The 16,851-nt window shown below is 43.9% G+C and overlaps 1 protein-coding gene and 1 long non-coding RNA gene across 2 annotated transcripts in view; both read right to left on the bottom strand.

Moving 5' to 3' along the window:
• Positions 1–599, bottom strand: part of LOC135908997 (monocarboxylate transporter 14-like) — a 38,733-nt gene extending 38,134 nt beyond the window's left edge. The window contains exon 1 of the mRNA XM_065440862.2: positions 265–599. Coding sequence (XP_065296934.2) covers positions 265–291 — 27 coding nt within the window. The 5' untranslated portion in view covers positions 292–599. The remainder of the gene's footprint in view (positions 1–264) is intronic.
• A 10,123-nt stretch (positions 600–10,722) lies between these two features.
• On the bottom strand, positions 10,723–11,211 carry LOC135909054 (uncharacterized). The gene is made up of 2 exons (XR_010566544.2): positions 11,169–11,211; positions 10,723–11,104 (listed from the first exon to the last, which is right to left on the bottom strand). It is a non-coding gene; the product is annotated as an uncharacterized lncRNA (long non-coding RNA).
• Between the last annotated feature and the right edge of the window lie 5,640 nt (positions 11,212–16,851).

The following is a 16,851-nucleotide window of genomic DNA, read 5'->3' as shown; positions in this document are numbered from 1 at the left end:
CGTGACTATGCAGCAGAAGGTTAGTGTTCTAACCTAGTGCAATTCATCTTGTCTTTCGCTGATGTCAATAACGCTTCTTACGTCAAAACGCTGTTTACCATAGTGCGTTGCAAAATAACTACCAGAAAACGCAATGCCAGTTGACATGCAGATAACCGCGCAGCGTTCACGCGGTGCGCATGCGAGAGCCCACGTGAGAGTCATTCCCCGAAATCTGAGACGAAGGGATTCATGAGGGCACGCACTCAGGCGACCTTTACCTACTGGCTTCCAGCTGCAGGCTCGCCTCATGGTGCGCACGGTGCGTGCTCGCCGAAGGCGGTGGACAAGACGTCACACGCTGGCGTGCGATCCAGCCGCAGCTGCTTACCGCGCTGCCTCCGTTCTCCGCCGCTGCTCGCTCAAAAAGCCACTGTATTCTGAGCGAGAGTGCTTCGGCTGAACCCGCATATCAACACCTGCTACGCGAGGTGCTGCGTGCAACCTCCTGTTGCTCATTGGCTCGCGAGTGACTAGACTTGAGCCCTTCATTGGCGAACCGCTTCCCTAACACATCCGACGTCTGGTTTCCGATCGAGTGCTCGCGGCGGTGGGAAGGATCCGGACGAGACCGGCGCTAAACGTGGGCGTGTAGGTGCCCTTGTGGGGGTATACGGTGATACCGTATACCCCCCCACTGTTGATACGGTGCTTTGGGCAGGCACCCTTTGAAGCGACCCGTGGCAGCGGCAGGCAATGCCCGCAAAAATACGTGCAGAATGCGTAAACATGTCTCGCGTGTCTGAATGCTAACGCGAAGGCAAACATACGGGATTATTTGGAAACTGCGCGACAAAACGGGCCAAGGGCGAGGCAACATGGGCGCAGCTGCTGCCCGTGTTGGGCTCATGATTTTTTTTGTGCTCTTGTGCAGTTTCCCAAGTAGTTGAGTAAACACGTAAGAACAAGTAGAGTTCTCGACGGTCCTGTACAGACATAGTCTGTCAGAAGCTTCTCTGCCAGTGATGTTTGCTATGTGTTCGAGCAAGATATACGGGGTGGTGCGAAACTGCACGTACGAATTTGTTTTTTGTTCGAGGAGGGCTGCTTTAAGGAATACAACGATGCAGTAATAAATATTACATAAACGAGTGGAAGCGTGTTTCGTGCAGGAAGTTCAGCAATGCCTTGGGTGATGGGTAATGTATTCACCCCACGTGCCAAATGTGCATGCAGGTCGCTTTAAAGGGCAATTCATTTTAGTGGACCGTCGATCCGCTGGACAAGTGCACAGTAGGTGGCACACATCCACGTGTCGTACCAGAGTCCACGGAAGACGTGGTGAATGGTTTTATTCTGACATAGGGGAAAGATAGAAATAGAAAAAGGTTTCCTGCTACAGAATGGCGTTATGTGTGTAAGTGCGTGTTCATTACACATTTTGCAACCTTTGACTCCTATCTTTGAATTCCGTTTTCTGCGATTCCATGCAGAAACTTCTATGCATGTGGGGTGTGCTGTTATACACCAACTCGAGGTAAAATCAAGGAAATATATTGATCAACATTGTCGAATAAGGAATGTCCATGGAGCCAACGTTAAGAAAGGCCATATAGGAACCTGAGTACCCTTGTGTGAGCGTTCGTGCATCATGAGACACGCATTGAATGACGACTGTTGATAATCTCAAGTCTCTATTTCTGTGTAACGACCCCTGCCTTGCGAGGAAGTCACTTTGCAAAACGTATTGTTAAGTAAATTATTGTTAAGTAATTGCTTGTTTAAAGCAAGTTTGACATTATGTAAGTTTCTGCAGTGCTATATTTCGCCAAGTGACCATCAAGTTATCTCGAGCAACACAGCGGATAGCTGTGCAATGACACTAGACCACGGTTGTAGCGTGAAACAAGGTTAAATATGAGTGTGCCACTCTCTAAAACCATTATACAGAATTTTCGTTAGAGTTGGCATCACAATGCGTGTAGAAGGGTTTCCCATTCTGCTCGGATTTTGCGCAGATGTGCATATTCACAGAAACAGCGCGGATTGACAACGTGAGCATTCATGAGCAATGTTTGAAGGCGCATCAAGTAAAACAGTATCTATAACGAAGTTATTTGGTTTTCGAAAATCCTTCGTTGCACTGATCAATGTGATCGCATCCGATCACTACCAATAGATCAAGCTAAAGACGACATTTTCTTACATGTACTTAAAATGTTTATTTAGTAAGAGAATTTGCTCCTTTCTTTCCTGACACCAGGCACGTACCCAGGGGGGGGTGGCCGGGGGGGCCCGGGCCCCCCCCGAAATCAAGTGGCATACCCCCCCCCCTCCCCACCCACGCCACCACTCCTCACACATTCCTAAAGCGCCGCCAGATTAATGTTGAGACTTGGCAGCTGTTTATCGGTCAGCGTTACGCTGCCTTTTTCACTCCTTTTAGATGGCGGTAGTTATCGGCATCTCTTGTAATGTGAAGGACAGTTTTCTCATAGATTCCGCACCCGCGCGATTAACTCGAGATGCGTTCAGTTGTCACCATCTATTCAACCGTCACGCGCATAGCTGTTGCTTTTGTTAGTTCAACCTTCTTTGTTTAGGCTGATCCTGGGACCAGGAGAGGGATGCGGCTGTTACTTAGCTGGTCTGTATACTCTCATGGAACGAGTTGCGGCCGGACAAAACGCCAATTGCGTTTAACTTTTCCCTTTGCTTCATTATTTCCTTGAGTTACGGCTCCCCGCGACGCTGGCAGATGCCCGGAACCATATACACGTGATATGGGTTAGATAATTAAGGTGGGAAATAAAATAATGTGAAAGAGCGTCCATCATGAAACCCTGCAATAACCCTTAAACCCATAAGCAAGATGACTGTCGCCCGTTACCTCGTCGGTTTTTCCCTAATTGTATAGCACTTTTCGTGCAAAATTGGCAACTGGAAACAAAAATCGCAAGGAGTTGAGAAATTAAGCGATCTACTAAGGGAGAGAGCCAACGCAACAACCAAAAATGTTGACCGTTGTTTATGAGAATATTTATGGATCAACATCTTTTTATTTAAAAAGGAAGTAGAGGAAACGCCGCCGGAAGTGGAGAATAATTACTTGCTTTGAAAGACGCTTCTACAGTTATCGGTCGAACCGCCTCACGTAGCCACTTCTCTGCTGTGCTTATGTGGGTGTTTTTCTAAGCTTTCGCGGTGAGCGCAGTACGTCTAGAATCGCAGAGTCCTGCGCTCTACGCGGTTGTATGGGACTGGCGGCCGCACAGCGTTACGCAATTCGCGGAACTATCAAAACTGATCCACAAGTCGAAAATAACTGATATTCGAAACTATAACATGTGAAAGACGGAAGAAGCCGTAAAAGAATGAACGCAGCCTGAAATCAGTAAAAAAGAAACCTGGCATAGGACAAACCATGATGTATGCACTAAATGACAAGAAGGATAATATCATAAGCAATCTCGAAGATACACTAAAAGCAGCGGAAAAATTCTAAGCTGACCTGTATACAGTACCCAGAGGAGTCACGATACCTCACTTAGAAACAGTAATGAACAGGATACAGGAACTCCCCTATAACTAGCGATGAGGTCAGAAGGGCCCTGCAAGACATGAAACGATGAAGAGCGGGAGGAGAAGGTGGAATAACAGTCCATTTAATCGAAGATGGAGGAGACATAATGCTTGGAAAACTGGCGGCTCTTTATACGAAGTGTATATCGACTGCAAGGGTCACAGAAAACTGGAAGAATGCCGACATTATACTAATCCACAAAAAAGGAGACGTTCAAAATTGAAAAATTATAGGACCATTAGCTTGCTCCCAGTATTATATAAAATATTTACCAAAATAATCTCCAATAGAATAAGGTTAACACTGGATTTTGTCAACCAAGGGAACAGGCTGGCTTCAGGAAGAGATACTTTACAATGGATCACATCCATGTCATCAACCAGGTTATCGCGAAATCTGCAGAGTACAATAAGCCTCTCTATGTGGCTTATATAGATTACGAAAAGGCATTTGATTCAGTAGAGATACCAGCAATCGTAGAGGCACTACGTAATCAAGGAGTACAGAACGCTTACGTAAAAAGCTTAGAAAATATTGCTACATGCGTGAGGTATCTGTTTGTTTGAACGAGGCGCGTAGGCGCCATCACTCCAGAAAAGAGAAGGAAGAACGAACTGGACTCGCGCTGTGAATCTAACCTGTCAGCGCTGCCACCGTTGTTGTAAATATAATCTGTAAATAGTTTCTCGTCTTACTGACTCGTCTTTCGCGTTAGAATATCTACGAGGTTCTACAGCTACCTTAATTCTACACAAGAAAAGCAGGGAGATACCTATAGAGAAAGGGGTCAGACAGGGAGACACAATTTCTCCAAAGCTATTTTCTGCGTGCTTAGAAGAATTCAAGCTATTAAACTGGGAAGGCTTAGGAGTAAAGATCGACGCCAAATATCTCAGCAACCTTCGGTTTGCCGATGACGTTGTTCTATTCAACAACAATGCAGACGAGTTACAACAAATGATTGGAGACCTTCCCTTACGAAAATGGGTGTTGAATTTCCATTGTCGATTTGTTGTACTATAATTGAGTCAAGTCAAAGTACATGGAATTTCAACACCAGTTGACTCACCACAACGAGAGTTCAACGGAATTTCCGTTGTCCACTGCCAATGATTTTTCCGTTGAATGCTTTCCAATTGATTTCTCGTTGTATTTTCACGTTGCGATTACACCGGTACCACATGGTCACTTTCAATCGTGATCTTGCTCCATTAGGATCAATAATACGCGCATCGCGTTCGAGCCTCTTTATCGCGATCATAGGCTGACTACCATTTGTTTGATACAGTGTCTCGATGCTTAGCCAAAGGTTAGTGTGGATCCAAGCACTATAAGTAGCATTGAATTTTTTTAGGACAATTGTTTACATACTGAAGACTACTGAAATCATAAATATAGAAATGAAACAGAAAACTAAGAGAATGAAGGAATAGCATAATTGAGCGAATAATAATGAGGAGCAAGAATATGTCGAGAACAGTGTCATACAATCAGCTGATGATAACGGCCCTATTCACAATGACAAACGAAATATTTTCCTTTAAAAAATGTTTTATGTTGAAATTTTTACAGCACATTAGACAAATTTGACAAGTCCCTTGGACCTGCAACACCTGAAACTCCATGAACATCACTTAATTGGACAGTGTTATCAGCTGTCACTGTCAATTGCAATCAAATTTGATCCATATCAGGCTTGATTGCAATCGAAAGTGGCTCTGTGACACCAGGTATTAGATGGAATGACGAAAGCCAGGCGTTCTTCAGCTTGTGGCTGTTTGGGTTTGTTGTTCCACATGTTGACAAACTGAGCAGAGAAAACACAGACAGAAAGAATGATACGAATGCTTGTTTGTCATCTAGTTTCTTTTGTCTGTCCATGTTTTTCTGCTCTACATTTTCTCAACAGGCATCCATGTTTTCTTAATATTCCAGAGGTGTAAATTAGGATAGAGTACAGGCACACTGCAACAAGGCAACAGCAACTATCTGCAAATTACTGACAACCATCGTGATTGTTGCCCGAGGATCAGCTAGGTCACACTCGTTACAGTATGAGTATGCATCCTATCCTAAAGGGAGTCAGGATAGCCGTCTGCTACAATATGAAAGAAAATACACCTCTGACTCTATTGCACTGCTTGTTTCTTATTAAATGTAAGTGTCTATATGCAGATTTACAAGCCCCCTGCTTGTATTGATACAAGTGCAATGCTGTTTAATGATGTTTGTTAGCATGCTGCAAGTGTACATTTCAATTACCCTAGCTATTTCACTAAGTGATTGTTGAATAAGAAACGTGTTTTTGTCCTCATATGAAAAAGCTCATTTGAAATATGTCACACTGTTTGGACTTATAATATATTACCCAATAGACCTATATTTTGCAAGTTAGATCTAGCATGCAAATGATGACTGCTGTTGGCCACACAGTGTTGCTGCACCAATTTTCAGATTTGCAGACGTGGATAAGCAAATGAAGAGAAAATGAAACGCATGTTCTGTGCCACCCCATGATTTCAATGTATTGCTTGTGATAATATGAGGGGCCACTCGTGAACCTGTGTGCTACTCCCCCAAGCAGCGATTACTCAAGGAACCAGACATATAATGCTCTTTATTATTTACAGGCATCGCAAAAGTGTACAAAAGCATACTATACATGAAAAAAATCTGTATATATCACTTTTGCTCACAGCACACATCATAACAAAGCATAAAAATGTGGCACAACATCACGTAATAACTTAACAAAAGCAAGCATGGTTAAATAGGATGTGCTTAATTCAAAAGAGTCCATAGAGCTTTCCAACAAAACTGAACTCTGTTGCAAGGTAATGTAACATTTTCTATGGTGTTGGAAAATCAAAATGCAGCTGCAGTATTCATTTTGTAACAAGCGATGAAAGTGACTGTAAGGTCTTGTGAGCAACTTCCAGACAGCGAATAGCTAAAGCAAGTCTAAAGCCCTTTGATGGCATCTCATATTACTCATCTTTTATTATGTAGTTTAAGGAAAATGTTACTTCACCATGCCATTTCGACAACTATCACTCACTTATCTCAAACAAAATATTACGCAAACATCTAATTTTGCCAGCTACAGTTGGCAATCTGAAATTGTGGATATCTGATGCCATTGACTTAGCGTCGAAGTGTACCATTCATAAATTCAAATGGAAAAAGAGGGTGACTCCACAAAGGACCCCAGTTTACGGCACTGTCGACAACATGCAAAAGAGGAGAGCATTATATGTCACGTACGTGATACCGTACAATTCCTGGTACTCAAGAAGAAACTTCTTCATCTTTCTCCTAACTGTAGCAAGCTCCTGAATGCAGATGCAAGGGTCAAGAAGGTAATGCATGATCACAAAGAATTTCAACTAATGGTTGTACTGTCTTTCTAGAATGCGTCCTATTAATGTGACTGGGGAACAAAACAGCAGCCGATTCCTCCAACCGGCAGCTTTTCACAAACTGTATCAAAAAAGAGTTCATTGATGGCCTCCCTGTGCCAAACCACAGCCCAGACAACAAAAGAGTCTGTGCACATTCTTTGCATGGCAGTTCACTAATCATCAAAAGAAGAGACCACATGCTCGCATCAGAACTTTCGAAAAGGGGCACACCGTCAGTATTCAATGTCAATGTAATGTCATTCGAAGTCACAGGCAACTTGTACTGATAGCTTTTTGTGATGTCACACACATCAAAGGAAGTGCCTGTTCTACTGCATTGCAGCTTTCCTGATTCTAACACATCTGGAATTTGGCCCTTCAGATCCATTACAAGAAAAAATGATGAGCTTTTCAGTAAGCTGCCACTCGCATAGTTCACATTGCACCGACTGCCAACCACATCATTTCCTGGTAATTCTGGTAGTTCACCAATATACCCAAAGCACACACTACAGTATAAGTGCTTAGCATACTGCTTTTCGGATCCGGCAAAGTGTCAAAAAAGAAGTATACTTTGATGTTGGGTACGCGACACCTTCTGGCAAGTGAGCTCTGAGAAGCTGCACTAAGCTATCGGTGGCTTCTTTTGAGCAGCCATGGCGCAAGCTGTGGGCCATGACCATTAAGAGGCTTTCGGCTTTCGTAAGCTTGGCTCCAGGAAACAGGTCTTCATCCTAAGCAGAGAGGAATGGTAGCAAACAATGGTGGTGTTAGAAAAAGTACAACATTACAATCATACACTTGTAGATGCCTGTTTTGTTACCTGCACAGTAAATTGGACAGAAAGTCCTGCCATGACAAGGGCTTCATGAGTTATCTTGTGGCACTGAGTTTATACTGGCTAACATGTTACTTAACCTGGCAACTAACTTTAATGCACCATTTTAAGCTACCCCTTTTACTTTGTGAACCTGCCTCGAAATAATGCAGGTGCCAACTGTGCATGTTGAACACCAGATGGCCACCAAAGAAACCTCTTTAAAGCAGCCATGGTATACATGCAGCACAGTGAGACTAAGCACTGTCTTGCCATGAAATGTGTGCTTCGGGACAGCAGATATTTTTAACATGTACTTTTGGAGTACTATTAAATAACGACAGATGTTCAAGGAAGATTTGAGGGCTTCATTTGCAAACAACCCCAAAAAAAGCAGGCTTTGGCCACAACACGACAAAATTACACACACACACACACACACACACACACACACACACACACACACACACACACACACACACACACGAACGCACGCACGCACGCATTATGTATATATGCTAGAACAGGCGCTAAGATAACGCCTGAACGTTAAAGGAAAACCCTAGGAAATTCCATCAGCACATTACGTATTCTAAGGCTCTGCGGTGCTCTTTTCCTGCCTCAGCTCCACGTTACCAGCACCGGTTTACTAATGCTTTACCATCAGTAAACACAGTTTACTGACGTAAACTGTGTTTACATCAGTAATATGAATTTAACAGCGCGGTTTTCTCCTTAATTGGGAGAAATAACTGCTGCGAGCAATGACCGCATCGGTACGCTCCCTACTTCATTCCATCACGTCAATATTTTCACTATACGACTCGGTCACTACGCTGCATAAGCTTCAGGAGATGACCTGCGGCAGGCGTTACAGCGGGGCAAAATAAGACGTCACAGCAACAAAATAATATCTGGAAATTACGCCTGACACCACAACGCTTACCAAGTCATCCTTCCAGGCTCTCGGAAAATGCTGCTCGCCGGGGTCAGGATACACGTCAGCGCAATCAGCGTCACATTCCGATTCGCTGCTCTCAGACGACGAGGTAGACAAGGTTTCATGCGTGCTTTCCAATGGATGACAGTCTTCAGTTGCAGCGTCAATTGAAGGGAATGGTGCGATGTGGCCTGCGTCTGCTTCGTTTTCGCAGAAATTCTGTTCACTTGCATCAGTACAACCCAGTTCACTGTCCAACGCGGCAGACGAAGCACCGACTGATGTACGTTTTTGAACCTATTTTGAGCGTATGGGCACGTCGATGGACGGGTCCCATAAGTAATTTCCGAATTGTCTTCTCGGCGACATTATTCGTGAACGGCGCTGGGCCTTGCACGATTACTTTACGATAAAATATAGAGCGCAACACCCAAGTAAAACATAGCGAACAGCGAATGCGGAGTACAGCGGAGTAGTCATACAATCACGTAGTAGTGCACCCGCTGGCTAGAAAACCCATAGAATTACTATACTGACTCTAGAGGACAAGCTACCCATAGGGCCCATGCATTAAAATCGGGAACCTCAAGAGCGCCGCCATGTTGCTACGCGCCGAGGTTGCCAGCTCCTGAGACGCTTGCTAGACTTGGTGACAGTAGTCAGTTTTAATCCGGCAACAGTAGCAGCGTAGCAGCGTGGCGTCTCGCTTGAAGTGTTGTGATGTGTGCGTGCAGCCGTGTGTTTGGGCTTCATAAGTCGGTTCTTTATTCTATGTTGCGGGATGGTGTGGGTGTGGTCCATGTTGGCCGTAGAGCTGGCAGTTATGCAACCGAGGGATGATCCTGTTCAAGCTTCTGGCGGTATGCGGTTTTCAGCGGTCACGCCTGTTGCAGGAGTGTCACTCGACGACGTTACGAGTTGGAAGCTGTGGTCAGATTCCTCGTTGGCGTTCCGTAATTATCTTCGCACGGGCGCGGTATGTTGCAAAAGCCGCTTTCGCGATCTATCGTCGTGACGATAGATCGGGTTTTTTATTATTATAAGTAATGATCCAGCTGTAGGGCACATGTAACCGACAAACGGAAGTCTCAGGAGAGCACCTGAGATGGTAGTAGAGCAGGCGGCGCAGGAACTCCAGGGCACCCGAGGGACAGTGGGGGGATCAAAGCTCGAAGCAGAACGGTACGTAGGTTGGGGCCGCCAAGGCAGGTGTGTGCCAGGGAGTGTTCGCACGGACAGCTCCCCTGGCACGCGCAGCCGTGCCTCGCAAGGTCGAGATACTTTAAAGGCACCTGCGCCCATGGTCTTTCTTTTGCCTCGACGCAGAGAGCACGATTAACGAGAATAATGTGGAGGGCATCCGGTGCAGTCGCGAATGCATCATGACAAATGTAGCTCGCGTCGCCTGGCGTCTGTAGTAATATCAGAGTTGGTTGTATGAACTTTATGCATAATACGTTTTGTTACGGTACCTCAACGGAATGGGTCTAGAGGACGGTGTTGGTACATTTTTTCGTACAGCCCTAATCCTATACCCCCACTACAAGCACACACATACATACCCCCCTTTTTTTATGTATACATACAATTCCTTGCCATGACGGATCATAGCCTCCTTTATTTTTGAAAAATAGAGGCGGCTATGGACCGATTGACCAGTTCAAGTTGTCAACTTGTCAGTAACTGTCGTAGGAATCACTGTAATAAACATAATTCCACGATCGGATTGTTTACTTTCATTTTTTGTTGTAACACTGAGGACTACATAGAACTTTATTTTGTATATGTGAGAGAAGTATGTGGATATCACGAGCTTAAGCCAATGTGCGATACACAGACAAAGCAGCTGCTACAACATGAACTGCATTGAGGGCCACACAACACATACGTAATTAAAGGTGCAAAATATAGGGGGAAGCTTCAAAATACGCTCTGTAGCACTGCAAAGTATAACATATATTGTATGTGTACAATAAATGTTCAAAAATACAATGCATCAATGTACCATTTGCCTTCAAGTTTATTATGAAGTTCAAGTTTACTGAAGTTTATTATGAGCATATGTACAACAGGGATCAACTAACACACCCGCAGTCGAGGTGGCTGTTCGAGGTGTGCTGGCTGCCTCAGTGTAAGAAAAAGAAATTGGGTAAATGTCGACACCAGTGCCACTGCTTCTTGCCTCTGACCTGCATGTGCCTCTGCGGCATCTTTGTGCACAAGTGTGCTGGCGTGGTGAGGCGTAGGAGTCATCCGAGAGAAAGAGTATTGTTTACATGGAGGAGTGGCTGTTCACATTGCCTGTCACTTTCCCTCAAATGTTTCCTTGGCGACTAGGGTGACACACCCGCAGTCAAGGTGGCTGTTCGAGGTGTGCTGGCTGCCTAAACGAAATAAAAAGAAATTAGATGAATGTCGATACCAGTGCTATTGCTTATTGCCTCTTACCTGCATTTGCCTCCACGGCCTCTTGGTTTGCGGAGTCTGTATGAGGTAGCTGCTGTGGCTAGGCGTAGGCATTGTCTAAGCAAAAAGAAAAGGCCATTTAAATGGGGAATTATGGAAATAAATGCAGTTATGTCTGCTTCTTGCACTCTTCTTGCCTAAAAGTTTTCAAACATAGTGTCCAGAACACACCAGCACTTTGACTGCTTCTGCTTTTTACCTGCAGGTGTTGTTGCGAGATCCTTAGTATGGCTGCGTGCAGCATTGTAACACTTGGTGGAGGCATTTGAAGTGGTAGCCAAAAATATAAAGAATCATCCTTGTCTGCACGAATGCTTTCAATTTCTAAATGCAGTGGTAACTATCACTATTGGTGCAAGGCCCCCCCACATCTATGCGGCAAGTGCCATAGCTCGAAACTGAATTGTTCCTTTATGTTTCACAAGGCATCTGATATGTCCACATTAGATGTGATGTGTTTGTTTTTATTTATCCCAGTGTGGAGAGAGCATCATTAAATGGCTGAAGTACTATAGCGCCAAACAGACGACACAAGAAGAGACACGGACGAGCGCTTATGTCCGTGTCTCTTCTTCTTCTGTCGTCTGTTTGGCGCTATAGTACTTCAGTAATATGCACCAACTAGCCCAACAAAAAGTTCTGCTGAAATATCATTAAATGTTTTGTTTATTTTTGCGTGTCTTGTTTTTTGGTTTATTTCTGAATTTATCATGATGCTAAAGTGACTTATGTAATGGCAATCAGCTTTTGTTTTGCAGAAAAACAATGCATTTCCTGACCCATTGTTTGACATCCCCTCACTCGCATAATTTTGCAGAGTATTCTACCTATATTGACTTGCTTGACCTCCACTAAAGGGTCTTGCATTTTTAAATACGACTCTTTCCTTAAAATCATTCGACACTTCTCATAATTTCTGTACCTTGGGCTTCTGATACTCTGCATTCACTATTTTTGCTTGTTTCTGACTAGAAATGTCTTCTTTAATTTAGAGCTTAAATTTTACCTTTGGAACACACGGAAGGGCTTGCCATTGCATATCTGCATAAAAGGGAAACATGTTTCATTAAACATTTGCAAAATCCCATTGAAGATTGATGAATGCAGCTTGCAGTGTGATATGACTGAATGAGCCATAAAAGTAACTCATCTCACTTGGTAAATGAAAGCACATATTAGTGTGATGCACAAGATACGTTACACTAACGTGGTGGGTTCTCTTGCTTATAAAGCAAAATAATCGGTGCGCGAGAAAAAAAATTATTTTTGCATAACCCTTGTACACACTGACTTAAGGAAAATGAGCTGGAGCTGTCCACATGATGTACTTATTTTACCTGCGAGTATGGTCAACAAAAATGTGTCCCAGCTGCTTAGTGGTATTCCGGATTATGTCAGTATTGCATATGTGCCTGTTGTCGAAAATAACTGAATTTTGAAAGTGCTCGCAGGGATCTGATGTGCATATCTGCAGTTTATGGGTACATGTAAAAGACTCAGCATCAAGTGCAAGTGAACGGTCCCACAGGCCCGGAGTCGATCATGCAAATAGATTCGCTGCACAAATTTGTGACCAGAAAAGATATGCCACATGAAATGGCATGCAAGGAAGTGTTGAAAATATTGCACAGTTAATAAAACGCCTAAGCTATTAATATGTGGCTTGATGCACTCGTTATGCAAAACGGAGGTGAGGCGTGCAGACAGGAAACAAGAGTAGAGTATTTACAAGCAAACAACACGCGCGCCGCCCACTTCTCTACTCTTGTGTCCTGTCTGCACGCCTCACCTCTGTTTTGCATAATGAATCCTTACGAACTAGCTCAGCTTTCTGTCGTTCTAAGTCTCGATGCACTCTATTTCGTCCGCATTAGGCACTCGCCTCTTGATTACTTCGTGGCACAGAAATACTCGGTCATCAGGCTGTTTTTCTGCTGTGGCCTTTGTAGAAGCATGATTGTTCAAAGTGCAACAATTAAACAGATTCTTTGAGTTGCTTGTGGCTTCGCCAGTACAATTCCGGTGCGCTGGTCCGCCTGTCCAGCAATTTCCTACTGAAGGGAAACCTGCAAATAAAAACACCGCTCCGCATGCAGAAAAATGCTCTACTGTGACGCTTCTCGAACGATTGTGATGTACCACAAGAGCTGCCTACTCGCGTGATATTCTCAACAAGGAGATAAATTCGTTTACTTACATGTGAAGGTATATGCCAGACCACTTCGGGGCTTCGGTGGCACATAAGGCACGAGTGTGTCATAGCGTCCGATGTCGACGCGCGATCGCATGTCAAAGCCATCAGGCCATCAGGTATGCGTTTTTAGGTGACAAAGCATAAGGTGACCTGTACTTGTTCTCAGCTCTTTCAATAGTAATTGCGCTGGCCACATTGACCAGTAGCAAGAGGGCGGCGCCCTAGAGGTTCCCACTTTTCCATAGAGTTAGTAGAACAACTCTAGAGGAAAAGCTGGGACGGAAAAGTGGGAACCTCTAGGGCGCCGCCCTGTTGCTACTGGTCAATGTGGCCAGCGCAATTACTATTGAAAGAGCTGAGAACAAGTACAGGTCACCTTATGCTTTGTCACCTAAAAACGCATACCTGATGGCTTTATGAAGGTGGTACGTTAATATTAGGTTTACAGAAAGCGATCGCTAAGTCCGTGACTTATGTAAATCACGATGTACGCATTCATGCAATAAAGGATGACACGAATTTCGGTTTCGAATCTGTTTTTTGGATGCGTAGTAGTTTCGTTTGACATGCGATCGCGCGTCGACATCGGACGCTATGACACACTCGTGCCTTATGTGCCACCGAAGCCCCGAAGTGGTCTGGCATATACCTTCACATGTAAGTAAACGAATTTATCTCCTTGTTGAGAATATCACGCGAGTAGGCAGCTCTTGTGGTACATCACAATCGTTCGAGAAGCGTCACAGTAGAGCATTTTTCTGCATGCGGAGCGGTGTTTTTATTTGCAGGTTTCCCTTCAGTAGGAAATTGCTGGACAGGCGGACCAGCGCACCGGAATTGTACTGGCGAAGCCACAAGCAACTCAAAGAATCTGTTTAATTGTTGCACTTTGAACAATCATGCTTCTACAAAGGCCACAGCAGAAAAACAGCCTGATGACCGAGTATTTCTGTGCCACGAAGTAATCAAGAGGCGAGTGCCTAATGCGGACGAAATAGAGTGCATCGAGACTTAGAACGACAGAAAGCTGAGCTAGTTCGTAAGGATTCATTATGCAAAACAGAGGTGAGGCGTGCAGACAGGACACAAGAGTAGAGAAGTGGGCGGCGCGCGTGTTGTTTGCTTGTAAATACTCTACTCTTGTTTCCTGTCTGCACGCCTCACCTCCGTTTTGCATAACGAGTGCATCAAGCCACATATTAATAGCTTAGGCGTTTTATTAACTGTGCAATATTTTCAACACTTCCTTGCATGCCATTTCATGTGGCATATCTTTTCTGGTCACAAATTTGTGCAGCGAATCTATTTGCATGATCGACTCCGGGCCTGTGGGACCGTTCACTTGCACTTGATGCTGAGTCTTTTACATGTACCCATAAACTGCAGATATGCACATCAGATCCCTGCGAGCACTTTCAAAATTCAATTATTTTCGACAACAGGCACATATGCAATACTGACATAATCCGGAATACCACTAAGCAGCTGGGACACATTTTTGTTGACCATACTCGCAGGTAAAATAAGTACATCATGTGGACAGCTCCAGCTCATTTTCCTTAAGTCAGTGTGTACAAGGGTTATGCAAAAATAATTTTTTTTCTCGCGCACCGATTATTTTGCTTTATAAGCAAGAGAACCCACCACGTTAGTGTAACGTATCTTGTGCATCACACTAATATGTGCTTTCATTTACCAAGTGAGATGAGTTACTTTTATGGCTCATTCAGTCATATCACACTGCAAGCTGCATTCATCAATCTTCAATGGGATTTTGCAAATGTTTAATGAAACATGTTTCCCTTTTATGCAGATATGCAATGGCAAGCCCTTCCGTGTGTTCCAAAGGTAAAATTTAAGCTCTAAATTAAAGAAGACATTTCTAGTCAGAAACAAGCAAAAATAGTGAATGCAGAGTATCAGAAGCCCAAGGTACAGAAATTATGAGAAGTGTCGAATGATTTTAAGGAAAGAGTCGTATTTAAAAATGCAAGACCCTTTAGTGGAGGTCAAGCAAGTCAATATAGGTAGAATACTCTGCAAAATTATGCGAGTGAGGGGATGTCAAACAATGGGTCAGGAAATGCATTGTTTTTCTGCAAAACAAAAGCTGATTGCCATTACATAAGTCACTTTAGCATCATGATAAATTCAGAAATAAACCAAAAAACAAGACACGCAAAAATAAACAAAACATTTAATGATATTTCAGCAGAACTTTTTGTTGGGCTAGTTGGTGCATATTACTGAAGTACTATAGCGCCAAACAGACGACAGAAGAAGAAGAGACACGGACATAAGCGCTCGTCCGTGTCTCTTCTTGTGTCGTCTGTTTGGCGCTATAGTACTTCAGCCATTTAATGATGCTCTCTCCACACTGGGATAAATAAAAACAAACACATCACATCTAATGTGGACATATCAGATGCCTTGTGAAACATAAAGGAACAATTCAGTTTCGAGCTATGGCACTTGCCGCATAGATGTGGGGGGGCCTTGCACCAATAGTGATAGTTACCACTGCATTTAGAAATTGAAAGCATTCGTGCAGACAAGGATGATTCTTTATATTTTTGGCTACCACTTCAAATGCCTCCACCAAGTGTTACAATGCTGCACGCAGCCATACTAAGGATCTCGCAACAACACCTGCAGGTAAAAAGCAGAAGCAGTCAAAGTGCTGGTGTGTTCTGGACACTATGTTTGAAAACTTTTAGGCAAGAAGAGTGCAAGAAGCAGACATAACTGCATTTATTTCCATAATTCCCCATTTAAATGGCCTTTTCTTTTTGCTTAGACAATGCCTACGCCTAGCCACAGCAGCTACCTCATACAGACTCCGCAAACCAAGAGGCCGTGGAGGCAAATGCAGGTAAGAGGCAATAAGCAATAGCACTGGTATCGACATTCATCTAATTTCTTTTTATTTCGTTTAGGCAGCCAGCACACCTCGAACAGCCACCTTGCCTGCGGGTGTGTCACCCTAGTCGCCAAGGAAACATTTGAGGGAAAGTGACAGGCAATGTGAACAGCCACTCCTCCATGTAAACAATACTCTTTCTCTCGGATGACTCCTACGCCTCACCACGCCAGCACACTTGTGCACAAAGATGCCGCAGAGGCACATGCAGGTCAGAGGCAAGAAGCAGTGGCACTGGTGTAGACATTTACCCAATTTATTTTTCTTACACTGAGGCAGCCAGCACACCTCGAACAGCCACCTCGACTGCGGGTGTGTTAGTTGATCCCTGTTGTACATATGCTCATAATAAACTTCAGTAAATTTGAACTTCATAATAAACTTGAAGGCAAATGGTACATTGATGCATTGTATTTTTGAACATTTATTGTACACATACAATAGATGTTATACTTTGCAGTGCTACAGAGCATATTTTGAAGCTTCCCCCTATATTTTGCACCTTTAATTACGTATGTGTTGTGTGGCCCTCAATGCAGTTCATGTTGTAG

This window comes from Dermacentor albipictus, chromosome 2 (genome assembly GCF_038994185.2).
Source record: "Dermacentor albipictus isolate Rhodes 1998 colony chromosome 2, USDA_Dalb.pri_finalv2, whole genome shotgun sequence".
NCBI lineage: Eukaryota > Metazoa > Arthropoda > Arachnida > Ixodida > Ixodidae > Dermacentor > Dermacentor albipictus.
Note: the sequence above shows the minus strand (reverse complement) of the source record. Positions and strands in the feature narration are given on the sequence as shown.